Here is a 26,232-nt window from a genome sequence, read left to right as displayed (position 1 = left end):
AGACGATTTTTCACTACTCAGAAATGTGGGCCTGGAATGACATATCAAGAAGTCCCAACATTTCTAGCGTGGGTTGCAAAGCAGATGGCATGGTCCCGAGCGGTGGTCCCTCGTGCAGATCCCCCACCTCTGCCATTGGGCTGAGGGTTTACAGCGCAGCAGTGCAAAGCCAAAGGGCACCCACGAGTTCATTACATAATTCTCGGTAGCATGAGGCCAAGTGTGTATCTGCTCTGGGGGATGGTCGGCAGACTCTGTCAGGCAGACCACGGCCGTCATGATGATATTTTGACAGAGTGTGTGCTACAGGTTGTTTGTTTGGAAAAAGACTCACCAGGTATTTTTCCTCCCCTTTCTCCTTCCTCTCTCTCTCGCTCTTTTATTTTTTTTCCCCTTTTAAACACTCTGGCATAATACTGAATGACTTTGTTTTTAAGCTGCCTTAGCCTTGCTTTGTGAAGAAAAAGCCTGAGTGTTCTTTCCCTGTAGGACACAAGTGTTATTTTTGGAGCAGAGATTCTTAGCCTGATCTTTGTCTAAACCAATTTCTGTTCTTTGTGAGGTCGTGGTCTGGGGCGGCTCTGAGTGATCTCTGTGGAGGGAAGCTTCCTGGCTTCATGAGGGAGCCTGGGCCGAGGTGTCGAAGGGCCACGCCTGGAACGTCACGGCTCGGGGTCTCCACACACAGCTCCTTCGCCTTCAGATTCCCCTTGTTAGGCTTGTCCCCTTGGAATAGTCTGGACCACATGATGTGAAGTGGTGTGATTTTCCTGCTGATGTCATTTCCCGGGATGTTTTGGGTCAAGGTGACCTTGTGCTTTTTAACTGGGTACTGTAGGCCACAGACTACTCAGAACCAAGAAAGCCATGGCTGGAGGATCTCTGTAGGCTGTAGAGGGTGTCGCCGGCTATGGGAGAGCCACAGCCCACTCTGAAGGCCACGACATGGGTTCCCAAGGGCCTCTGGGAACATGTCTCGTGACTCGCAGCTCAGAGCAGCCCCTTCTGTAACCTGCTCTGCATCAGGCTGCCAGACACGAGGAGGAAAACCTCTGCAGCTTCTCAAAGCTCCTCTTCCTGACCTGTCATTCCTAGGAGTTTACTTAGCTTGCACCTGCTGGGAAACACGTAAAATCAGACACAGTTGAAAACACTGCTGTCAGCAACAAATAACACACCAACTTAACGATGACTCCTTTCCTTTGGAAATTGGTAGCTGGGGATTCAGGGAGCAGGTGTGGATGAGAAAGGCCCCATGATGAACAGGTAGACCCTGCAGGTGTCACAGACTGCTTTCCCCTCGGGGGGGGGGGGGTGACCTGTGAGGCGCCCTTCCCTGGCCGGCTATGCATAGCCAGCAAAACTTCTTACAAGAGAAACCTCTTTCCTCACCCTCCATCAGTCCCACCTGCAGACCCGAAGCTTCCCTGTAAATCCCGCAGAAGTCACTGCACCTTGGACTGGAGAGCAGCCAGCTGGCCCGCGCCTGACGGCGTCCCCGCCGCAACCCTCCATCCTTCCTTTTCTGTGCCGAGGGAGCAGGATCGGTGCTCGGCCATGGTCGACATGGGGGGCCTGGCCAACCTGATCGCCAACACGGCCTACCTGCAGGCGCAGAAGTCCTTGGATGCCGACAGCAAGGAGCTGCAGCGCCGACACTGGACCCTGATGCTGCCCGGGCCGCGCTCCGCCAGGCCCCGCCCAACGACTTCCACAGCCTGTGCGAGCAGCAGCCCATCGGCCGCCGCCTCTTCCGGGGCTTCCTAGCTACGGTGCCCGCGTACCAGGAGGCCGTGGGCTTCCTGGAGGAGGTGCAGAGCTGGGAGCTGGCCGAAGAGGGTCCCGCCAAGGGCAGCACGCTGCAGGGGCTGATGGCCACTTGTGCGGCCTCCCCGGGGCTCCCACACCCCTTCCTCAGCCCAGCTCTGGTCACCAAGTGCCAAGCAGCCACCACGGAGGAAGAGCGAGCGTCCCTGGTGGAGCTGGCCAAGGCTGGGGCCATGGCCTTCTTGCAGGACCAGCCCTTCCTAGAGTTCCTGGCCAGCCCCTTCTATGACAAGTTTCTGCAGTGGAAAGTCTTTGAGATGCAACCGGTGTCAGACAAGTACTTCGAAGAGTTCCGGGTGCTGCGGAAAGGTGGTTTTGGGGAGGTAAGTGTTTCAGAATAGCCAGGCTGGAAGACGAAATAGACAGCATAATAGAGTTTTATTTTGCCTCGTTTTTTTGTTTTTTTGTTTTTTTTCTTTTTTATCTCAAGGGAACTTAGAACTAATCTCAGTGCCACATGTGGAGAAAGAATTCCTAGCTTGCTCTCACGTCTTCTTTCCGGTCACCGCGTGAAATAAAATGAGAATGGCATAGGAAAAACTAGTAAAATGTGGAATGGGCCAAGAATCTTTATCGTGGGGTCTACAACAGGCAGGCACACACTGAAATGCCCTTTTGGTGAATGATAGCAACAAACAATGGGAGATCCCCCTTTCCCCTTAATTGTGGTCATGGAGGTAATTTGAGAAAAACTTCAGAGAGCTAAGAAAACACTCATCTTGAATTAAAGCCTGGAATCCATTTTGCACCAATGCTGTGCTCAGCTTTCTTTTTTTTAAGTTGAAAAGAATTATTTAAGGTAAAAGTCACATTACCCATTAACCATTTTAGAGTGTACAATTTAATAGCATTTGGTACATTGCAATGTTGTGTAACTATCATCTCTATCTAGTTCCAAGATACTTTCATCACCCCTGTGCCCATTAACAATTACTACCCATTTCCCCCACTCCCCCGACCCACCCAGCCCCTGGCAACCACTGGGCTGCTTTCTGTCTCTATGGATTTGCCAATTCTGGTGTGTCATATCAATGGAGTCATACAGTATTTGAGCTTTTGTGGCTGGCTTCTTTCACTGCGCGTAAGGTTCGGAGGTTCATTCACCTTGTAGCATGTATCAGTACTTCATTCCTTTTTAGGACTGAATAACATTCCATTGTATGGGAATACTACATTCAATTCATGTATCCATTCATCTATTGGTGGACAGTTGGGTTGTTTCCACCTTTTGGCTAGCGTGAATAGTGCTGCTGTGAACATTTATGTACAAGAATTTGTCTGAATACCTGCTTTCATTTCTCTTTCGTATATGTCTAGGAGTGGAATTGCTAAGTCTTAGGGCAATTCTGTGTTTAACGTTTTGAGAAATCACCAAACTCTTCCAAGTTTTAAGTTCCCACCAGCAACACGTGAGCGTTTCAATTTCTCCACATCCTTGCCAGGACTTGTTATTTTTCCTTTTTTTTTTTTTTTTTAATTATGGCTCACATAGTGGAGGTGAAGTGATACCTCACTGTGGTCCCAGCTCTATCTCAAAGAATCCTTCTCACTCACAGCTTCTCTTTTCTCAGAAGCCTGCCGTCTTTCCACCTTGGTGGTTTTCTGCTCCTCCACCCCCTGTATCCCCCCTCCCCTTGCTGTCTCCAGTGCTGTCTACTTCTTCCTCTCCCTTTCCTTCTCTCCTTAAGGTATGTGCTGTCCAGGTGAAAAACACCGGCAAGATGTATGCCTGTAAGAAACTGGGCAAGAAGCGGCTGAAGAAGAAAAATGGTGAGAAAGTGGCTCTCTTGGAAAAGGAAATCTTGGAGAGGGTCAGCAGCCCTTTCATTGTCTCTCTGGCCTATGCCTTTGAGAGCAGGTGCCATCTCTGCCTGGTTATGAGCCTGATGAATGGGGGAGACCTCAAGTTCCACATTTACAGCGTGGGTGAGCGGGGCCCGGACATGAGCAGGGTGGTCTTCTACTCGGCCCAGATGACCTGCGACGTGTTGCACCTCCACTCCCTCAGCATCGTCTACCGGGACCTGAAGCCCGAGAATGTGCTTCTGGATGACCTTGGCAACTGCAGACTGTCCGACCTGGGACTGGCTGTGGAGATCCAGGATGGCAAGCCCATCATCCAGAGGGTGAGTGGCTCTCCAAGGGCCCAAAGGTGGGGCACAGAGTCGGAGAGGAGGGGAGAGGGCCGTTCTATTCCCAGGGCAAGCAGAACCCTGGACTTAATGCTTCTATTTCCTTGTTCTTAAAGCCCTTATGTTGTCATCTTGCCTTAAGTGGAGTGGTATAAGAGGATTAGCTTAACTGGCTATTTGGGGGCTACTTTGCTTTCCTCTCACTGGAAGCAGAGGGGAGCCTTCTTTGTGAGTTGGAGATGATCTGTGCCTTCACCGTGAGATGGTAAGAGCTGAAGCCGTAGCCAGGATCTAGGTATGTCCCACCAATAACCACCTCCCTGGTGCCATGTTCTTGAGTCAATAGAGCCTTGGTTTCCTTTTCCGGAAAATTTTAGGGGCTGGACCTTAAAATTTCAGGATTCTACGAGGTAAAATTTAATAAGATAAGAAATAGAAGAAACCCCAGCACTTAGCACATTAAAGTAAATATCTCCTTTTCTGTTGAATGTGCACTGGGGGAATGTTTTACATTGAACAAAGGTGAAATTTTAAATGAAAATATATATATACAAGACAACAAAGGCAATTGATGTTTATTTTGATCAATTTGGTTCAAGGTGATGGCAGAGAATTCTTTGATTAAAAAGGGAATTATAATTAAGCAATTATGTTAAGCGAACAATACAAAAGTCTCTCGAATTCTGACAATTCTTTACCACTGAGTTTCTGTGCACAAAGGTGGGAGGATTCCCAGGAAGATAAGGGCCCAAGTCAGATTCCTAAATATCCACCTAAAACTTGGTTTTTGCACAGTTTCCAGCTTACAACTCAGAGATGACAATCAGGCAAGGAAGTGAGAAAAATCATGGCAAGTTTGGGAAACCGCAGGTGAATTTATGTGGCTATAATAATGTAAGGAATGTTGACAAGATGTCTAGAGCTCAGATCATGCAAAGGCATTGGAATTCTTTCTTGTGAGGGACAAGAAGCCATTGAAGGGTTTTAAGAAAGGGAATGGTGTGATTAGACTTGCATGTTTTAAACACCAATTTGGATTGTAGATGAGAGGTAGAGGAGCTAGTTAGGAGGCGGATGCGGTGGCTCAGGAAGAGATGATGAGGCCTGTATAAGACAGTAGGATTGAAGAAGTGGGAATAAAGCGGAGCTGTTGGAAAGAGACCTGTTGGGACTTCAGGACCAGCTGGGTATGAGGGTAAGTGATGCGGAAGGTCTCTAGCTCCAGTGACTAGGAAGAGGAGCAGAATTATGGGAAAGCTGGTAAGTTTAATTGTCAGTGTGGTGTATATGAGGCTCCTATGTGACAGGCAGGTAGACATTTAGATAAAGATCTGGTGCTCTGCTGAAAGGTCAGAGCTAGACATTGGGATTTGGAGTCATCATGACTTGGGAAGCAGCAGACACCACTGGGTCATTTGGGAAACAGTGGAGGAAGAGGACCAGGGATGGTAGCTAAGGAACATCAACATGTAGGGGGTGTTGAAGAAAAGGGGCCTTGAAGAGGTTAAAGAAGTAGGACGAGAGTGACAGAGTCATGGGAGCTGTATCAGTTAAGGGTTGATTTCAGCAGCATATCATAGAAAACCCAAATAATAGTGGATTAAACAAGCGAGGGGGTTATTTTTCTTATGTAACAAGTAGTGTGGAGATAAGCGTGGTTGGTATTAGTTCTGCAGCTCCAGGATAATGGAATCGACATCTCTGTCATTTTGGCCTTTTCGACATGTGCAAGATGGCTGCCCTAGCCCCAGCCATCAGGTCCATGTTCCAGGCAGGAGAAAGGAGGAAAGGTCAGGAGTAAATAGGCATGCACACAGCAACCAAATATGTCTCCGAATATGAACTTCCTTGGAAGGCCCATCTGACAGCTTCCATTTAAATCTCATTGGCTAGAACTATTATCTGGCCACCCCGCCTGTAGGGGAAGCTGATAAATGACTTTTTTTTTTTTTTCGGAAGGAGAAACGCAGGATATGGAGCAGGTAACTGGCAGCCTCCTCCACAGGAGCCAAAGGAGAAGAGGATTTAAGGGAGGAGAGTGGTCAGCACTGTCGAGTGCTGCCAAGAGGTCAGGCAGGCTGTGGGATTTGACAGTCAGGAAACCACAGTGTCCTCAGTAAGAGTGATGCTCAAGGTCAGAACTCAGACTGTGGAGGTTGGATTGACCTGGGAGTAGAGAGTGAGACAAAGGAAGGAGGGAGGCTGGTCACTACAGGGGGACACAGGGAGGAGGATGGAGTTTTAAGGAGGGTGAGGGATGCTGAGACAAGAATCAGGAGAGAAAGTGCTGGTTCTGTAGGAAGGAGAGGCTGAATGAGGGTGGAGAAACCGAGGAAGAGGTGGGGATGGGATGGAGGACTTCCATTTCACTGTCTCCTAAGTTGGGGTGGAAGAAGCGGGAAGATGGCGGGGAAGCAGAGTGTTTGCCTCTGTGGGACTTTGCTATGAAAACAGAAACGTCGTGGGACTTCCCTGGTGGCGCAGTGGTTAAGAATCCGCCTGCCAGTGCAGGGTACACGGGTTCGAGCCGTGATCCGGGAAGATCCCACATGCCGCGGAGCAACTAAGCCCGCGTGCCACAACTACTGAGCCTGAGCTCTAGAACCCACGAGCCACTACTACTGAGCCCGCGAGCCACAACTACTGAAGCCCACGCGCCTAGAGCCTGTACTCCGCAACAAGAGAAGCCACCTCAATGAGAAGCCTGCGCACCGCAACAAAGAGTATCCCCCGCTCGCTGCAACTAGAGAAAGCCATGCGCAGCAACGAAGACCCAACGCAACCAAAAATAAATAAATAAAAATAAAATTAAAAAACAAAAAACAAAAAACGGAAACGTCGTGAATCCATGTCTGTCTATGCATGAAAAAACCAAAGTGTATTTCTTCAGGATTTTGAATTCACATTGTCACTTATGCAGAGGAGAAGTGTTCCTTCTGAGTGTCTCATAGGCATGTATCATGCTAATTGGTGGTACATCTCCACCTTGCTGAAGGTCGAGGAGACACATAGCTCTGTCTCTTGTAAATCCTTTCTCAGTCTTCCTCCAGCTCTATTCATGGGCCAAGAGAATATTTAAGGACAGTTCCTTCAGTGGCTCCTGTGTCCAGCTGTCTGACTCTTCTGGAAACTGGAGGAAGCTTTCCGTGCCTCCTCAGTATTGTCCTCTATAATGAATGCAGTTGGTGGAGAAGTTTACTCACTAGAGACCTCTCGCCCTTTTGCCTTTCCTGAGTCCCTCTTTGTCCCATGAGACCAAATTTCTGGGTTCAGATCACTTGCCCCAGTCCTCAGACCTGCCTCCAAAGCCCAGGGGACCTTCAGGAAGGGTGCAGGGTGGGGAGGGGAAGAGTCAGAGAGAAAGTATAGAAGCCATAAAAAGAAAGACAGAGAAAAGGAAAGCATCCCTCTTTCACTGTTTACCCCTCCACATAGCTAAGTAGAGCCACTCGGTTTCCTATTTACTGTAGCTCCCACACATGTAACTGGGCCCCCAAGTGGATTTTAAGGTCATTATACTCACAACATTTCACAGAAGAAATGAAAAGGAACATATTTACAGGGCTTCTGTAACCGCTAACATTGTTGTAATGTCAAGATACTGTATAAAGAATTACTGTGAGGGCTTCCCTGGTGGCTCAGTGGTTGAGAATCGGCCTGCCAATGCAGGGGACACGGGCTCGAGCCCTGGTCTGGGAAGATCCCACGTGCCGCGGAGCAACTGGGCCCGCGAGCCACAACTACTGAGCCTGCGCGTCTGGAGCCTGTGCTCCGAAACAAGAGAGGCCGCGATAGTGAGAGGTCCGCGCACCTCGATGAAGAGTGGCCCCCGCTTGCCGCAACTGGAGAAAGCCCTCGCACAGAAACGAAGACCCAACACAGCCAAAAAATAAATAAATAAATAAATAAATAAATAAAATTTTATTAAAAAGAAGAATTACTGTGAACATTATGAAGAAGGTGTGAAGGAAAAATCACCCTGATTATGAAGGTTGATACCTGCCTGAACTCTGTGCAATCCTTCCAGAAAAGTTAAGGCATCGTGGCTTTGGAGACATGGCTAGCTGCTTCTCATTCAGCTACTCATTCAGTCTTTTGTAAGCTAGCATTGCTTTCTGCTACATATGAAAGAATGCCGGATTCTCAACAACTTCAGTGCCAAGGTCTCTGTGAAAATCTCCTGGCCTTTTCCTCCTGTCACAAGATGGCTTTTGCAACTCCAAACATCAAGTCCACATTCCAGGATGGAAGAAAGGAGGAGAAAGGAGAATGTTAACAGACTCTGCTTACACCCCATTGGCCAGGACCGTGCCACATGTTCACCTTTAGCTGTAAGGGAGCCTGAAAAATAGTTTTCCATTGTCCAGCCTCTATTGCAGGGGATGATAAGGGAGATGGGGAGTGAGATTAAGTGTTGGATGAGCTGACAGCATCTGTCACCAGCCCCCAGGAAAAAAATATTGATAAAGATGAGGAAATCTGGTTCAGTTTTTAACTCACACAGGCATTAAAATTAGCAAATAATTGTTACAATGGTGTGGTAGGTAGAATTCTAAGATGACCTCCAATGACCCTTGCCCTTGTATAATTTTTTCCCATTGACTTGTGGGCAAGACCTGTGAATATGGTGAGTGAGATATCACTCCCGTGATTGTATTACATTATAAGGCAAAATGGATTTTGAAGATGCATTTATGGTTACTAATCAGTTGATTTTGAGTTACTCAAAAGAGAAATTAACCAAGTGGGGCTGACCTAATCACATGAGTCCTTTAAATATGGGTATAGAGGTCAGAGACAGCAAAACTCAGAAACTGAAAGCATGAGAGGGCTTCAACACACCATTGCTGGCTTTGAAGATGGAGTGAACCACATGGCAAGGAATGTAGGTGGTCTCCAGAGCTGAGAGCTGCCTCTGAATGACAGCCAGAAACATAGCAGGGACCTCAGTCTTACAACCACCGTGAACTGAACTCGGCCATAACCACATGAACTTGGAAGAGGATCCTGAGCTCCAGATGAGAGTGCAGCCCAGCAGAATCTTGACTTTGGCTTTGTGAAATCCTGACCAAAGAACCCCTCCAATGCTGTGCTCAAACCTACAGAACTGTGAGGTAATAAATGGGTGTTGTTTTAAGCTACTAAGTTTGTGGTAATTTGTTACACAGCAATAGAAAACTCATACAAGTCATTAATAAAGGAAGATAGCCAATGGAAAGATGAAAAATAGCATCAACATTAATGGTGACGATAGCAAGGTACTGGACACTGTTAGAGGGACAATGTTTTCCTTTCCAGCAGGGATCAGTACACCTACCATCTACTACAGACACACCACAAAGATATGGTGGGTTTGATTCCAGACATTTTTTTGGTTTCCCAGTGTATATAAAAGTTATGTCTACAAAGTATACAATAGAATTATGTCTAAAAAACTATATACATACCTTAATTTTAAAATAATGTTATTGGCAAAATGGCACAACAGACTTGCAGGGTTGCCATAAACCTTCAATTTGTAAAAAATCCAATATCTGCGAAGTGCAGTAAAGCAAAGCACAATAAAATGAGATATGTCTGTATAATAGAACTTGAAACTCTTAATTGAATTTGAAACTCTGGAAGTGATTCTTCCCAGTGGGTAACCCTTCCCTAGGTATGAGCTGAGCCTCCCTGGAGGGACACAGGCCCTGTCAGGTTATTTCAGGACACCAGGTGAAATACTTTGGACATTGCTTTATAGGCAGCAGGGAGCCATTGAAGGTTTATCAACAGGAAATGGCATGACCAGAGTGATTCTTTTTTTTTAATTTTATTGAAGTATATTTGATTTACAATGTTGTGTTAATTTCTGCTATACAGCAAAGTGACTCAGTTTTATATATATATTCTTTTTCATATTCTTTTCCATTATGGTTTGTCACAGGATACTGAGTATAGGTCCCTGTGCTATACAGTAGGACCTTGTGTTTATCTATCCTGTATACAATAGTTTGCATCTGGTAATTCCAAACTCCCAATCCTTCTACCCCCTTTCCCCTTGGCAACCACAAGTATGTTCTCTATGTCTGTGAGTCTGTTTCTGTTTCGTAGATAAGTTCATTTGTGTCATATTTTAGATTCCACATATAAGTGATATTATATGGTATTTGTCTTTACCTTTCTGACTTCACTTAATATGATAATCTCTAAGTCCATCCATGTTACTGCAAATGGCATTATTTCATTCTTTTTTATGGCTGAGTAATATTCCATTGTGTGTATATATATATATATATATATATATATATATATATTTTTTTTTTTTTTTAAGAGCTCCTGACTTATTTATTTATTTATTTTATTTTTTTGGCTGTGTTGGGTCTTCGTTTCTATACGAGGGCCTTCTCTAGTTGCAACAAGCGGGGGCCACTCTTCATCGCAGTGCGCGGGCCTTTCACTATCGTGGCCTCTCCCGTTGCGGAGCACAGGCTCCAGACACGCAGGCTCAGTAGCCGTGGCCCACGGGCCCAGCTGCTCTGTGGCATGTGGGATCTTCCCAGACCAGGGCTCAAACCCATGTCCCCTGCATTAGCAGGCAGATTCTCAACCACTGCGCCACCATGGAAGCCCCTCCATTGTATATATTTGCCACATCTTCTTTATCCATTCATCTGTCGATGGACATTTAAGTTGTTTCCATGTCTTGGCTATTGTGAATAGTGCTGCAATGAACATAGGGGTGCATGTATCTTTTTGAATTGTAGTTTTGTCTGGGTATACAGAATGATTTTTTTTTTTTTTTAAGGTTTAATTTATTTATTTATGGCTGTGTTGGGTCTTCGTTTCTGTGCGAGGGCCTTCCCCAGCTGCGGCAAGCGGGGGACGCTCCTCATCACGGTGCACGGGCCTCTCACCATTGCAGCCTCTCTTGTTGCGGAGCACAGGCTCCAGACGTGCAGGCTCAGCAATTGTGGCTCACGGGCCCAGCCGCTCCGCGGCATGTGGGATCCTCCCAGACCAGGGCCCGAACCCGTGTCCCCTGCATTGGCAGGCAGATTCTCAACCACTGCGCCACCAGGGAAGCCCCAGAATGATTTTTTAAGGAGATGACTGACACTATGATGAATTCAAGTAGAGGGAGCCTGGGGTTCAGGAGAAAGGGGGGCCGGTAAAGAGCTACTGTAATAATTCCCACATGAGGTAATGAGGGTTGAAGTAGGGCCCAAGGCTCTGAACAGTCTTACATCCAGAGCTTAGCTGGCTGGCTTCACCTAGGCTCCATCAAGACCCACGTCTGTACTCACTTATCTTAAATCACGGCTGTCCCCAGTGGAGGGGGCGGGGTTGTGGAGAGAATGGAGCCACTTCTAGAAGGTGGTGCCTTTTGCCCCATGGGGCCCCCGGCTGCTGGTAATTGGGCGGTGACTCAGGAAGGAAAGGCGAGGGTAGTTCTGCCCGAGTCTGAGAAAGACTGAGGCAGACACACGACAAGAGGCAGGGAGGCTTAAGAGCACTGGCCTGGGAGGCAGAAACCCTGGCTTCCTGTCGAGACTTATCACTGACTCACTGTGCCTGGCATCTCAGGCAGGCCCCAGAACATCCTTAATCTCTAAGATTTCATGAGTCTATGAGACAGTCTTTGACTTATTTGTAGGAAAAGACTCGCAAACGCCAAAGGTGAACACATGGCATACGTTTCACTATGGTTTACTGGGATATCAGTAAGGGTTCTTACCGGACAAAGTGAAGTTACTTAAGAAAATGAAATTAACGGTTTACATAACTAAGAAGGCCAGAGTGATCCAGGGTCTGAGCATTATCACCGGGAAACTCTCCCTCTGTGCCCCAGCTCTGCTCTCCTCGGTGTTGGCCTCACTCTCACTCTCAGGGGCTCCTGAGTGGAGGCCACCGACAGCTCCACGCATATCCTACCAACCGAGCAATCCCGTGGAAAGAGAACAGTTCTTTACGAACAGTTCCTTCAAATTCCCAGGGAAGACTCTCAATGGACAGCTCAAGTCACATGCCCAACCATAACCAAGTCCATTAGCCAGGCTAGATCTCTGCTGTGCTCAGGAGCCAGGGAGAAGTTCTGTCCTATATATATATCAGGAACTGAGGGCAGAGGAAAGTGTTCTCCAATGGAAAGTAGGGATGGAGGGACTTCCCTGGTGGTCCAGTGGTTAAGGCTCCCCGCTTCCAATGCAGGGGGCGAGGGTTCGATCCCTGGTGGGGGAACTAAGATCCCACGTGCCGCGTGGTGCAGCCAAAAGAAAAAGAAAGAAAATAGGAGTGGAAGAGAATGGTGAAATGGAATTCAGATAAGCAGAAACAGTGGGTACCCCTAATAACTGCTGTTATCTCAATGGTTTGAAAAGTTTGGAAGAGTTCTGACCTCTTAATCAAGGGATGATGGGATCTAGAGCCTTTATAGAAAGACTTACAAGGTAGGGAGTATTACGGAGATGGAGAAACTGAGACTCAGAGAGGTTAAGTTACCCACCCAAAGTCACATCTCTCATATGTGAGATGAACCCAGGTATGCCCGATTCAAGAGCACTTACGGTTTTGACTCCGCCTTGTCAAGTTCACACACAGAGCAGAATGTGGTCTCTGGTTTGTAATGCTATAAAAGGCCCTCCACTGAGTGAAACTCAGAATGAGTGCATGTGATGACATAGCATATCTTCCTCAGTCTGGTCTGATATGGATCCCAACCTCAAGCCTAGTTGAACCTCTAATGGAGTTAAGACTTTGGAAAAGGATTGGCCCAACCTTTACAGGGAACGATGTGACTAATATCTCAGTCAGCCTTCCCACACCCAGGCACAATATCATTAAACATGGTCCCAGCCATTGTCGATATTAACCTTTAATAAATGTGATAAGCACTCCTGCCTCTTCTCAGCTGACATCCACGTGCACACAATAAAACTAACTCTTAGCATTTTTAGAGCTGCCAGGTAAATATAATAGGAAAATTGGGCAATGGGACTCGTGCTGGGACTTTTCAAATTCAACCATCTATGTGGAGAACAGTGACCTTCAGATATTGTGGAACATGAGTCAATCCTTAAAACTTGCTATATTGTCAGGAATTGGAATGAAGTTAGTGCAGTGACCCAAAAGCTTATGACATGTTTGGTTACCATGTCCTGCCTCTAACCAACTCCTCACATTCATAGGGATAATGTAATAGAGTTTGGGCATAATATTTATTTTGAAGCTTCTGGCGTGTCGACTACAATGCTAGTGACACACTGAATAAGTGATTTTGTCTATTTATTTTTTAAATTTATTTATTTTATTTTCATTTATTTTTGGCTGCATTGGGTCTTCGTTGCTGCGTGTGGGCTTTCTCTAGTTGCAGCGAGCGGGGGATACACTTTGTTGCGGTGCGCGGGCTTCTCACTGCGGTGGCTTCTCTTGTTGCAGAGCACGGGCTCTAGGGTGCGCTGGCCTCAGTAGTTGTGGCTTGCGGGCTCTAGAGCACAGGCTCAGTAGTTGTGACGCACGGGCTTAGTTGCTCCGCGGCATGTGGAATCTTCCTGGACCAGGGCTCAAACCCGTGTCCCCTGCATTGGCAGGTGGATTCTTAACCACTGTGCCACCAGGGAAGCCCTGAATAAGTGATTTTAAAAAGATCTCTGAGTGTGTTTCATCAGACGTTAATACCTACATACATCACAACCATTATGACCCTGCTCCAAAAATTTTTCTCTTTGAGAATTTACTTCTGAGAATCAGACAGGACAGGCATTCTGGTTACTTCATGGTCACATATTGGTCTCTACCAAAATCCTAACCACCATTATTAACTAAATTTAGTTCTTAGTAACTTTTGACCACTCCAAAAATTTCACATCCATTCTCAAAGCATTTACCACTCTTAAGGGCATTCAGAAATATTCATTACAGTCTTGGAATTATTTTTTAACATTTCTTCATTCAAAAGGCATTCATTAACTCATTCATGCATTCACTCATTCAACCTATATTAATTGAGCATTTCCCACATGCCAGGACAGTGCTAAACATAAGGCACAGGAAGAATTGTGTCAAAACAAAGCCAGAAACCTGCTTATTATCTATCTATGTCTTACTTATTCAGCCCATGTCCGATGTCTTAGCCTATTGGTCAGATGAGAAGTTTTTTATCATAAGAGTATCCAGACATTACCCACAAATCCTGGCTGAACACAATGCCTAACCAACCCTGTCAATTCTATTTTAAAATATGTGAATATAGCAATTTATAGCCTGACTTTGGTCTCAAAAATTGTTAAAAATAAAGTTTAGATTTACTGAATTGGTAAAATATTTAAGCTACAGTATATTTCAAGATGCAGTAATAAAGTATGCATATTTATTCTATTTAAAAAAAAACTGGAGAGGGGAGGGATAAATTAGGAGTTTGGGGTTAACATATACACACTACTATATATAAAATAGATAACCAACAAGGACCTACTGTATAGCACAGGGAACCCTACTCAATACTCTGTAATAACAACTATACTCCAATATGAAATAAAAATTTCAAACAAATAAACAAACAAACAACAAAAAAAGAAAAAATACATGGGGCATAGAACAATGAGCAAAAACAGACATGCTTTCCTGCCCTATGGATCTTACAGTCTAGTGGGGGAGACAGAACTTCATAATCACCCAAATGAATGTAACATTTCAATGATGACAACCGCTGGGAAGATGTGGTACATGGGGCTCTCCAAGGAGGATTTTTCTTAACATGTGAGGCTCCGAGCATTAACCCCAGGGGCAATACAACTTACTGATATCGGGAGGACAGACAGGAATTCACTCAGCAAAGCAGTTGGGGTGGTGTCTTGGTTGGGTTCCCTGGAAACTACTTTGAGACAGATTTCCACTCTCATAAGATACGTGCATGAGGAAGGCAGAATTGGGCAGAGGGAGAAGCTGACCCTCAGTGAGGTTACTCCTTCAGCGAGCTCTGGAGTTGGGATGGCCCTTCCAAGTTGTCCCAAACTGAGGTAGGGTCCAGGCTTTAGTATCTCTCCAAGGTCAGTCGGTGAGCTTGGGCAGCTGCCAGAAGAAGGAAGAAGCTGGAGTGAAGCAGTTCCCTGCTGCAGAGGGCAGTTCTGGGTGAGGGGGGGTGGGTAGGGGGGTGGTAGGTGGAGGGGGCAGGGGGCAGATCTGAGCCATCGGCAGTCAATGGTCGCAGCCAGGGCTGGCTACTTGAGGTTCAGGGCTCATAGCAAAATGAAAATGAGGGGCCCCTTATCCAAATATCAGGCAAAAGCTTTCTCCTTTCTTCCATGCTCAATCTTTCAACAGATCGTGGTGTTTTTGTTATTTGCTATTTCTTTCTTTTTTTCCCCCCCCAAACATTTAAAACATTTTATTTATTTATTTATTTATTTATTTCTGTACTTATTTTTGTATTTTAGCCACACTGCGTGGCACGCAGGATGGTTTTCCAACCAGCGATGGAACGCGGGCCGCCGCACTGAAAGTGCCGAATCGTAACCACTAGGCCGCCAGGGAACTCCCTGTTATTTGCTATTTCATGTTGCACTCCCTCAGGCTCTGCGATCCACCAGGATTCAGTGGAGACCCTCACAGACACTCAGGGCCTCACTCTACAACTGGACCCAAGGAAGCACATGCCTGACCCCAGCCCTCCCTGCACCAAATGCAGGCTCCCACCGGTGGCAAAGAGTAGCCAACAGTTGCTGAGCAGAGTCAGGGTGGGGGGCAGGGAGACAGCCCTGAACCCATCACTGGCAGGCAAGAAAGTGTCAAGAGATGGCACTGTGTGTGAGCTGAGACTCCAAGACCCAAATTCATGCTCCACTGTCTCATTGGACTTAACTTACAAGATACACATTCAAAAATTTGTCAAGACAGCCTCCACACAGCGTGAGACCCCAGCACGGGGCTGCTTGTGAGCACAGGGCCCTGTTGGGCTGCACTGGAGGCCAGCCCTGGGCCCAGCAGCTGGGGAGCAGAGGCCGAGATCCTGAAGAAGGAACCGGGCAGAAGACCTCAGTATCCACTCCAGATGGGGCAGAACATGCCAGGTACTGGCAACAGCCAGTGCAAAGTGTACGCGGCTTGGGAAAGGAAGCCAGGAAACTAAATGCACGAAGCAAGAGGAGGCATGATCCACAGGAAGCTGGAGTGGTGGCGGGGGCCAGACCAAACCTGGCCTGACAGGCCATGTTAAGGACTTTCGTTTTTTGCCTAAGAACACTGGAAAGCCTTTGAAAGCCTTTAACCAAAGGGGGCAAGAAGCTTAGAATTCTGTTTTGGAAAAGAATCACTCCATCTGAAGTGAGAGCAGATCAGAGGGGATTCAGGTGGATTGCGGTCATTTGTAATCCAGGTGAGAGATGATGGCAGCTCAGCCAACAGGAGGGGTGGTGGAGCCAGAGCCCAGTGTTTGAACTGGGAGGAGATTCCAGAATGACTGGCCCTCAGTGATAGTTTGGACATGGGCTAAAGGGAGAGGGGGGTGTCAAGGGTGATTTACTAGGTGAAGTTGTGTCACAGGTACAGACTTGGCCCTGAGTACCACAGGATACCAGGCAAACAAATGCCTGCCTTCATGAAGCCCAGGACAGGGAAGAGACTGATAAGTCAAAGGACACTGACAATACAGCGGTCAGACTGTCCAAGTTGAGTGCATAGGGAGGGCACCAGCCCAACATTGGGTCATGGGGTCAGGAAGGGCTTCCAGGAGGAAATGACAGCTGAGTCGAGACTCACAAGGCAAACAGAAGTGAGGCAGGTCATCATCAAAAAATCTACAAACAATAAATGCTGGAGAGGGTGTGGAGAAAAGGGAACCCTCTTGCACTGTTGATGGGAATGTAAATTGATACAGCCACTATGGAGAACAGTATGGAAGTTCCTTAAAAAACTAAAAATAGAACTACCATACGACCCAGCAATCAACTACTGGGCATATACCCTGAGAAAACCATAATTCAAAAAGACCCATGTACCACAATGTTCATTGCAGCTCTATTTACAATAGCCAGGACATGGAAACAACCTAAGTGTCCATCGATAGATGAACGGATAAAGAAGATGTGGCACATATATACAGTGGAATATTACTCAGCCATAAAAAGAAACAAAATTGAGTTATTTGTAGTGAGGTAGATGGACCTAGAGTCTGTCATACAGAGTGAAGCAAGTCAGAAAGAGAAAAACAAATACCATATGCTAACACAAATATATGGAATCTAAAAAAAAAAAAAAGGTCTGAAGAACCTAGGGGCAGGACAGGAATAAAGACGTAGACGTAGAGAATGGACTTGAGGACATGGGGAGGGGGAAGGGTAAGCTGGGACAAAGTGAGAGAGTGGCATGGACATATATACACTACCAAATGTAAACTAGATAGCTAGTGGGAAGCAGCTGCATAGCACAGGGAGATCAGCTCGGTGCTTTGTGACCACCTGGAGGGGTGGGATAGGGAGGGTGGGAGGGAGAGTCAAGAGGGAGGGGATATGGGGATATATGTATACATATAGCTGATCCACTTTGTTATACAGCAGAAACTAACACAACACTGTAAAGCAGTTATACTCCAATAAAGATGTTAAAACAAAAGAAGTGAGGCAGGTGAAGAGAAAGGAGAGTGGGCTTGGCACAGGGATCGGCATAGGGTGGTGGTCCTCAACTGAGGGCGATTTTGGCCCCTAGAGCATTTTGACAATGTCTGGAGCCCTTTTTGGTTGTCATGACTGGGGAGTTGCTACCGGCATCTTGTGGGTAAAGGCCAGGGATGCTGCAAACATCTTACAACGCACACCACGGCCCCTCCCCGCAAATAGTGATCCACCATGTCCATAGTGCTGCAGTGAAAAACCCTGGCCAGAGGCCTGGGGCTCAGTCAAGGGCAGTGTGACTCTGCAGCTGCCTGGAGTGCGGAGTCACGGGCTGAGAGGGAGACAACAGGTGCCACCGAGAGCGGAGCCTGTGTCAGGCCCTAGGGGGCTGGAGGAGCCAGACAAGGGCGTTCGAACCCAATGCCAAGGGTGCTGGGGAGCCATTGAAGGTTTCCAGGCAGGAAAGTGACAAAATCAGCCTTGGAAGGGCCAACAGGAAGAGGGAGTTGGGATGAGGGTAAAGAGGAGGGGAGTGAAATGTTCACAGCAGCACTATTTACAAGAGCCAAGACGTGGAAACACCCATCAACAGACAGTTGGCTTAAGAAGATGGGGTATAATATATATGTACAATGGAATATTACTCCTCCGTAAAAGAGAATGAAATCCTGCCATATGCAGCAACATGGATGAGCCTAGAGAATATCATGCTTAGTGAAATAAGTCAGAGACAAATACTGTATAATACCACTTATATGGAGAATGTAAAAGATAGTACAAGTGAATGTATATGCAAAACAGAAACAGACTCACAGATGTAGGAAACAAAGGGGAGAGGGAAGAGAATCTGGCACTCTGCACGGCTTGGTGCGTGGAGCATGGGTTGGCCCTCCGTCTTCCCTGGGAAGTGGCCAGGCTGGCACATTGTCTGTTGGGCTGTGGCAGTGAGGAGAAAAAGAGAGTCGTGAGGCTTGCAGGGTCCGGCAGGAGAGGGCTGTCATGCAGGATGATGCGATCCAGGGAACAAACCGTTGCCACGTCACCTAATTTGAGGTAGACCCGTTGGAAGCTCAGAGCATCCTTTCAGATCAAGTGCAGCTGATGAAATACGGTCCACAGGATCAAAAAGATGGAAGGAGAGTGAGTCTGCCAATCTGGTTCTGCCACTTACTGTGGCTGCTGTGTACAGATGCACAGGCTGACCACAAACCCAGACAGAGAACCTTCTTCTAACTGGCCCAGACGTGCCACTTAGGCTTGCCATAGCCCTGCATGTGACCCCAGACAAGTCATGCCTCTTCTCTGAGCCTGATTAATACTGCTGCCCTCTTAGGCTTGATGAGAAGATTAAAGTAGATGAACGCCTAGCAGAGGTCAGCCACTTGGTAGGCACTCACAAAATGATTGCTATGATTATTTTACAAGAAGCCCAGCGCTAGACCCTCTGCCACGATCCCCACTGTTGCGTTGTTTCTGCCTCACCTGAAGGGCACTGTAGCTGCTCAGAGGACCTTTGCTGCTGTGCTTTGTTCTCTGAAGGACACTAGGAGCCAGCAGGACCCCAAGGCTGCAGCCCGGTGGGCAGTGGATGAAGGTGCAGCTCGCCTGGAAGCTCACTTCCTCACAGCCACGTGGAGCTTCGTTTGTGATTTTATTCTGAGTGTCTTAGAGGCACCATGGAAAATAGGCGTCAGCCTGCTGCTGGCCAGATTCGCAGAATATGAACCCACCAAAAGAACACACTCCAGTGGAAGAATCACAGCTATTGATCTCTGATGAGGTACCAGGCCTGTCTTTCAATCTGATGGAGTCTTAGAGCCTTCTGGGTTTTTCTTTTTGTGTAGCTGCCCTGCCTGAGACAACCAGAACCTGGCTTGGTGACCATCGTGGCTAACACCTATTGAGGGCCTGCTATGTGCCAGGCTTTGGAAAGGCACGCAGTGTGTCTTATGGCTTTAATCTTCATCACAGTCCTATGAGGTAAGAGCTGTGAAGCTCAGAGAGGTTGAGTAACTGGCCTGGGGGTGACCAGCTCTAGTAATTGGTAGAGCTGAGATCTGCACCAGAGCAGACTGATGCCAGACTGTATAGCTGCAGAATTAGTTCTTGCAGGGATCCCTCTTTTGGATCCCCTCTTCCCAGGGGTGTCAGGGAGAGCAGGAAAGCTGAGGCTCCCCCTCCTGCCCAGGAAGTGGCTGGCAGAAAGCGACGGGGGCGGGAGGGCAAGGAGCAAAAGTTAGGTCCGCGCTCTGGAGGCTGCAGCCCGGGGCTGAGCACACAGGGCGGAGCCTCGGAGCAAAGTCCCCTGGGGTCCCGGGCCGCATTCCTCTGAGGTCTGCAAAGGCCACCGCTTAAAGGCGCAGAGGAGCAGCTGGGAACGAGAACAAAGCGGCCGGGCCCCCCTCGGAGGAAGGAAGGAGCGAGCCCCAGGAAACAGCCGATAGCGCTAAGCTCAGCTTGTTTTTTTCCTCTGCTCAACAGTTCTCCTGCCACGGCAAACAAAAGATGTACATTCTGATTCCCTCTTCTGTTTGGATTGTGCTGTCGAGTGGATCTGGTTTGTGATGAACTGGGGGGAAGAGGCATCCGCGGGCGGTTTCTTGCTCCGCCGGCCAGTTTGCTGGGCCATCGGGAAACGCAGAAACAGCTTCCTTGACCGCGTCTTTCTCCCCGCGCGGCTCAGTAGATCCAGCCTGGCCTGGCCACACCAAGGGCGCCAGGATACAGGCATTTCTTTTAATGATGGAATTTAAGGTTGCCAACTTTTCAGGTTCACTGGGACCTGGAAGTGACCTTGACCTTGAAGGACCTGCACATAGACACGCAAGCATGCGCGGGGACACGCACACTTCTTAATGGACGTGTTAACCTAGTCAGATGAGAACTATGCCCTCTCAGTTCCCCACTGAAAGGCCACTCCCTGTTCTCATCACTGCGGATGAGGTCACAGTTCGCTCCTGCCCGGAGCCACACTGGGCTACTCACAGGGCAGACCCCGCCCAGCCTGGCCCTGCCACTTAGCTCCCGTGGGCCCAGGGGTGAGAGTGACAACAACTGCAGGGTCAGCGGAAGCCAGCATCCGACAGCAAGAGCAAGGCAGGGGGTGCCCGCACAGGTCCCCACAAGCTGGCTCTGATCCCGATCCCAGCCTGGGGTGTCCACCTTCCTCAAAATCTGGACACCTGTAGGTGACAGGTGGCCCTGATGGGACTAAGCAACCCACACGTGATGACAGTGGTAGATGGACTTCTTGCTGCCCACCGGGGCGAGGGGTCTGGACCCCATCTGGCTTCCTGATGCTTCATGCCCTGAACGCTGGGTATACTTTGTTTTGCCTGACCAGGTGTTGACGGAGGAGACTCACCAAAGGGCACTACAGAACCAAAGCAAAACAAAATGAAGCAAAAAAAAAAAAAAAAAAAAAAAAAAAAAAGTTAAACTATACACGAAAACACTGAGTTCTGTTGCTGCTGACACTTGGGTGATCCCTACAGCCCTGGCGATGGCAGTTCTTGGTCTCACGGACTGAAAGAGATTGTTTTGATGCCACAGAGGCTGATGTGCGGGGGCCCTGTGTAACTGCAGGAGTTAAACTGAGCCACGAGAGGTCAGCGTGGTTAGACCCTGCCCCATGCTGCTTGGCCCGTTCTCTCCTCCCACCCCACTCTGAGGAGGCAGTTCACATGCAGAAGACAAATGGCATAAAGGGCAGGCAATTAATTTTTTCAGCTGGAGGCTGCGATGGAATTTGGGTGCTTAGACTCTGGCGTATGCTGCTAATTCCATTCTTCTCCTCTGTGAAATACCTCCACTCTTCAAGGAGGTGGTGCCCTTCAGAATTCCATCACTGACATTTTCTGTCTTTAGGGCCAAGAGGTAGAGTCCTGATAATTATTTGGAATGAATCTGAGGTTACCCTGCATGCTATTAGCGCTCTTTCCATGATTCCAAGTGGCTATAGTGCTGTAAAGACGGCCGGCGATTCTTCACTTGTTTCCTGGGGGAGGGAGCAAGTTGGTCCCAGCATGGCTCAGGGTCTGGTCCCCACCAACCAGCAACCTCTGTGGTGTGGAGTAACCCAGCCAGCTTGACTGAGCAGTGATGCAGGCAAAGAACAGAGAACTTGTTTGGAAAAGAAGAGAAGCAGCTTAAGCAAGAACGGACCAAGATGAGGACTTAGTACCTGGCAGATGGGGAGAGGGAAGGGGGATACTCTAGAGGGAGAAAAGAAATCCTGAAGGGAACTTGGAAGGATAAGAAAAAGCTACCTCGCCTATTTCCACAGAGGCAGTGTAATGTAGTGGTTCACAGTGCAAGCCTATGCGTGAATCTTGGGTGGGTGACCTTAGGCAAGATTTAACCTCTCTGTGGTTTAGTTTTCTAATCTGCAAAATGGAGGATAAAATAGTCTCTATCTTATAGGTTTATCATGAAGATTAAACACGAAGTTCACGTTAAGCACTTGACAAAATATTTAGCGTGTAATAAACACTCAATAAGTATTGCCCATTATTATTTCCAATTTTTCTCCCGGTGTGTGTCTCACAATCCTTTGTTCAGGACTGGCATATGCACTCCACTTTTACCCTACACCTTCTACTGAGCGACTGATGTTTATCCAGTGTCCTGATTAGCGATTTTAATCCTCAGAGTCACTCGCCTCTGAAATCTGCTCACTGGAAGCTTGCCACACACGGAGCAAGCTCACAATAAACGTGGCTGAGTAGAACTTACCAATCACCACCGTCTGCAGTGCAGTTGGATGTTGTTTACAGTCTTTCTTCATGCCTCTCCCACCCCAGCTCAAGAGACTGAGCCAGTGAGAAGCCTGACCCAGGAACATATAGCCCAACTCAGAGTTATAGAGAATGAAATACTACATACAGGGAGACCCTCAGCCCCTTTCCCATCTCAGCTCCCACAATGAGGGCAAGCAGGCTGACACCTCTCAGGTGGGATATTGGAGGATCTCCCTTTGGGGAAACTGAGCAGCCTAACTCAGAAGGTCTACAGATACAGGTAGGGTCCCCAGTGACATGGCCTGGCATAATCACCCTACGGTGAAGGCCATCAGTTGACAAGCTTCTTGTCAGCTTTTTGGTGTTGCACTCTTAAATACAAACAAAGAGTCAAAGATCACTTGTTGGGCTTCCCCGGTGGCGCAGTGGTTGAGAATCTGCCTGCGAATGCAGGGGACACGGGTTCAAGCCCTGGTCTGGGAAGATCCCACATGCCGCGGAGCAACTAGGTCCGTGAGCCACAATTACTGAGCCTGCGCGTCTGGAGCCTGTGCTCTGCAACAAGAGAGGCCGCGATAGTGAGAGGCCCGCGCACCGCGATGAAGAATGGCCCCCGCTTGCCACAGCTAGAGAAAGCCCTCGCACAGAAACGAAGACCCAACACAGCCAAAAATAAATAAATAAATAAATAAATAAATAAATAAATAAAATTTAAAAAAAAGATCACTTGTCATTTGAAAAAAACCCTCCAAAATGAAAGACAATGCCAAAACAAACAGAAGAAAGAAATTGTAGGAAACAGGAACAATGCAGGGAGCAGAAAAGAACAATTTTTTAAAAACCTACAATTAGTATCTTTTGAGATTTAAGGGAAGATACTGCATCCATGAAACAAGAACAGATGCTGTAAAACAAAGAACATTCAGAGAAGAACAAGGACATTTGGAAATTAAAAATATATAAATATGTTTTCAGAACAACGTGGATAAATCTCAAAAACATTATGTTGAAAAAAAGAAGTCAGACACAAAAGAGTATCTACCATACAGTTCCATCTACGTGAAATCCAAGAGCAAACAAAACTAATATATGGTGACAGAAATCAGAAAGTCGTTGCCTGGGAAGAGGGGAGGAGAATGAACCAGAAGGGACACAAAGGAAATGAATGGAAATGTTCTTTATCTTGTTTGGGTTGTACTTACATGGGTGTAGTCAATTATCAAAATTTACTGAACCAAAAGTATAAGCACATTATTCTGTGTTAATTATATGTTAATAAAAACATATTTGCAGAAATGAAAAGTTCAGTAGAAGTTTCTAGATCTAGCTATTTCCTGTAAGTTGATTTAGCTATCAACTTACAGGAAATACAAAGAATAGAGTAACATGTTAAATAACACCACAGGAATGCAGTCAGCAAAATCTGACTATGGGAAACTCTGCAGTTTAACCAGTTTTTTTTTTCCAACAAAATCTTGCAGGGGGTGAGGAGAGAGAGAGGAAAAACTTATATAGTCACAAAGATTTAAGAGACATATCAATCAATCACACTGTGTAAACCTTATTTGGACCTAAATTTAAACAAACTATTTAGAGGGCAAGTGTATAGGACAAGTGGGAAAGTGTAAACATGTACAGATATTTGATAATATTCAAGAATTATTGTTATGTTTAAAGTGAGATAATGGTGTTTGTAGTGCTTTGTGTTTATTTGCTTGTTTTTTTAAGTGACCTTACCTTTTAGAGATTCATAGTGAAATACTTACAAATGATATCTAAGTTAGTGGCAGGGGTGGGGGGCATTGGGAGTGAGTAGGGACACAGAAAACAAGATTGGTCATGTGTCGATAATTGTTGAAGCTGGGTATAGAGTACACTGGGTTTATTATTCTAGTGTCTTTTCTTTTCTGTATGTGTGAAATTTCCCATTAATAAAGTACTTTAAAAAAATAGAAGAGTTAGAAGAAAAATTGAGGAAGTCTCCCAGAAAAAAAAAAAGACAAAGAGCTAGAAAATAGGAGCAAAAATAAGAAACACAAAGGATAAGTTCAGGATTTTAAAAAAAGGGGGAGAGGAGAGAGAAGAAAGAAAATGAAAGGGAGAAAATGATCAAAGAAGTAATTTGAGAAAATTTCCCAATACTGACAGCCATTAGTTTCTGGATTGATAGGCCAGCCAGTAGCCAGCACCAGGGATGAAAAAAACCCCACAGCAAAGCCTATCACTGAGAAATTTCATGAAGTTGGTATACTGGGCCACAAACCTCACACACCCTCTTACATTCTCTCTACGGCCTCCTTTTCTCTCTCTCTTGGGCAACACCCTGTTGGCACCACTTGTAGGCCAAGTTGCTCCTCCACTTTTAGAGCTGGGTGAAATATTATATTGCAGTATGATGTGGGACCTGGTTTTCCAGGCAACTGCTAAGGGTCTGGATGACATATCTGGAAATAGAGACAAGCTAGCTTTGGGGTAATTCTTTTTATTTCATGCTTTAACAATTCTGTTTTTTATTATTTTTAGTGATATATAATCTCAATATATGATTAAACATTTACATGTCAGAGAATTCAAAGTGACATTTCTTTTTTTTAATTGAAATATAGTTGATGCACAATATTATATGTTATAGGCGTACAGTACAGTGATTCACAATTTTTAAAGGTTATACTCCATTTATAGTTATTATAAAATATTGGCTATGTTCCCTGTGTTGTACAATATATCCTTGTAGCTTAGTTTATACCTATTAGTTTGTACCTCTTAAAGCCCTACCCCTGTATTGCCCCTCCCCCCTTCCCTTGCCCCACTGGTAACCACTACTTTGTTCTCTGTATCTGTGAGTCTGCTTCTTTTTTGTTATATTCACTAGTTTGTTGTATTTTTTAGATTCCACATACAAGTGATATCATATGGGGTTAACTATTGACTAATGGAAGTAGGAGATGGGAGGGAGCTGGGCAGATAGATGTCCCTCCTCTGCTCTCCCCTGTGGTTCCTCCTTGTGACTCTTGCAGAAGAGTTTCATGTGCCTGATGAACCAGCAGCCAGTGTGGTAATGTCTGGCATCACATCCCCCCACCCCTTACTCCTTTTTTCCCTGTGCATTCTATTATGAAAACTTTCAGACATACAGGGAAGTTGAAGGAATTCACAGCGAGCACCTGTACACCCACGACGTAGAGTTTACCTTTGACATTTTAAACAGCTTTATTGAGATATAATTTAAATACCATAAAATTGACCCATTTAAAGTGTACAGTTCAGTGGTTTCTAGTATATTCACAGAGATATGCAAACATTATCACAATTTTAGAATATTTTCTGCACCCCCAAAAGAAACCCCCTACCCATTAGCAATCACTCCCATTCCCCTTCTCCCAACCCTAAACAACCACTAAAATTGGTTGCATGCAATTTTAGATATTGCATTTCAGTGGAATCCTACAGTAAGTGGTCTTTGGTGACTGGCTTCTTTCACTTAGCATAATGTTTTCAGGGTTCATCCATGTCATAACATGTGTCAGTACTTCATTCTTTTTTTATAGCTGAACAATATTCCATTGTGCATTATTAACATTTTATTAGACTTGCTTTATCACATGTCCATCCATCTATCCATCCCTCTGTTGATCCATTAATCCATCTTATATCTTTCATGTATTTCCCCCATTTTTTTTGTTGTTGTTGTTGTTGAGCACACAAAATGGTTTATTCTGAGTCATTCAGGGTGAGGTTACATAAGATAATAAGAGCAGTGATGAAAAATTTGCAGTGTTTTTTGTTAAACATGTGCTTTGACCTTCACATTTTTAATACCATGCTCTCTGACATAAGAAATTTATAAATATATATCTTATTTTCTGGCCTAGTTAACTTTCTTTTTCCTCTGATAAATATTACTTTTTTCCTTTTCAAAGTACTTAAAATTAGAGAATGAGCTTTTAA

The 26,232-nt window shown here is 46.2% G+C and overlaps 1 protein-coding gene across 1 annotated transcript in view; it reads left to right on the top strand.

The window, feature by feature from the left end:
- The first annotated feature begins 1,557 nt into the window (after positions 1-1,557).
- The window catches only part of GRK7 (G protein-coupled receptor kinase 7), a 37,166-nt gene continuing 12,491 nt past the window's right edge, over positions 1,558-26,232 (top strand). The window contains 3 exon segments of the mRNA XM_059920179.1: positions 1,558-1,678; positions 1,681-2,150; positions 3,516-3,953. Of these exon segments, the coding sequence (XP_059776162.1) occupies positions 1,558-1,678; positions 1,681-2,150; positions 3,516-3,953 (1,029 nt within the window).

This window comes from Balaenoptera ricei, chromosome 4, assembly GCF_028023285.1.
Source record: "Balaenoptera ricei isolate mBalRic1 chromosome 4, mBalRic1.hap2, whole genome shotgun sequence".
In the NCBI taxonomy this organism is placed as follows: domain Eukaryota; kingdom Metazoa; phylum Chordata; class Mammalia; order Artiodactyla; family Balaenopteridae; genus Balaenoptera; species Balaenoptera ricei.
This window is presented reverse-complemented; position numbering and strand designations above follow the sequence as displayed.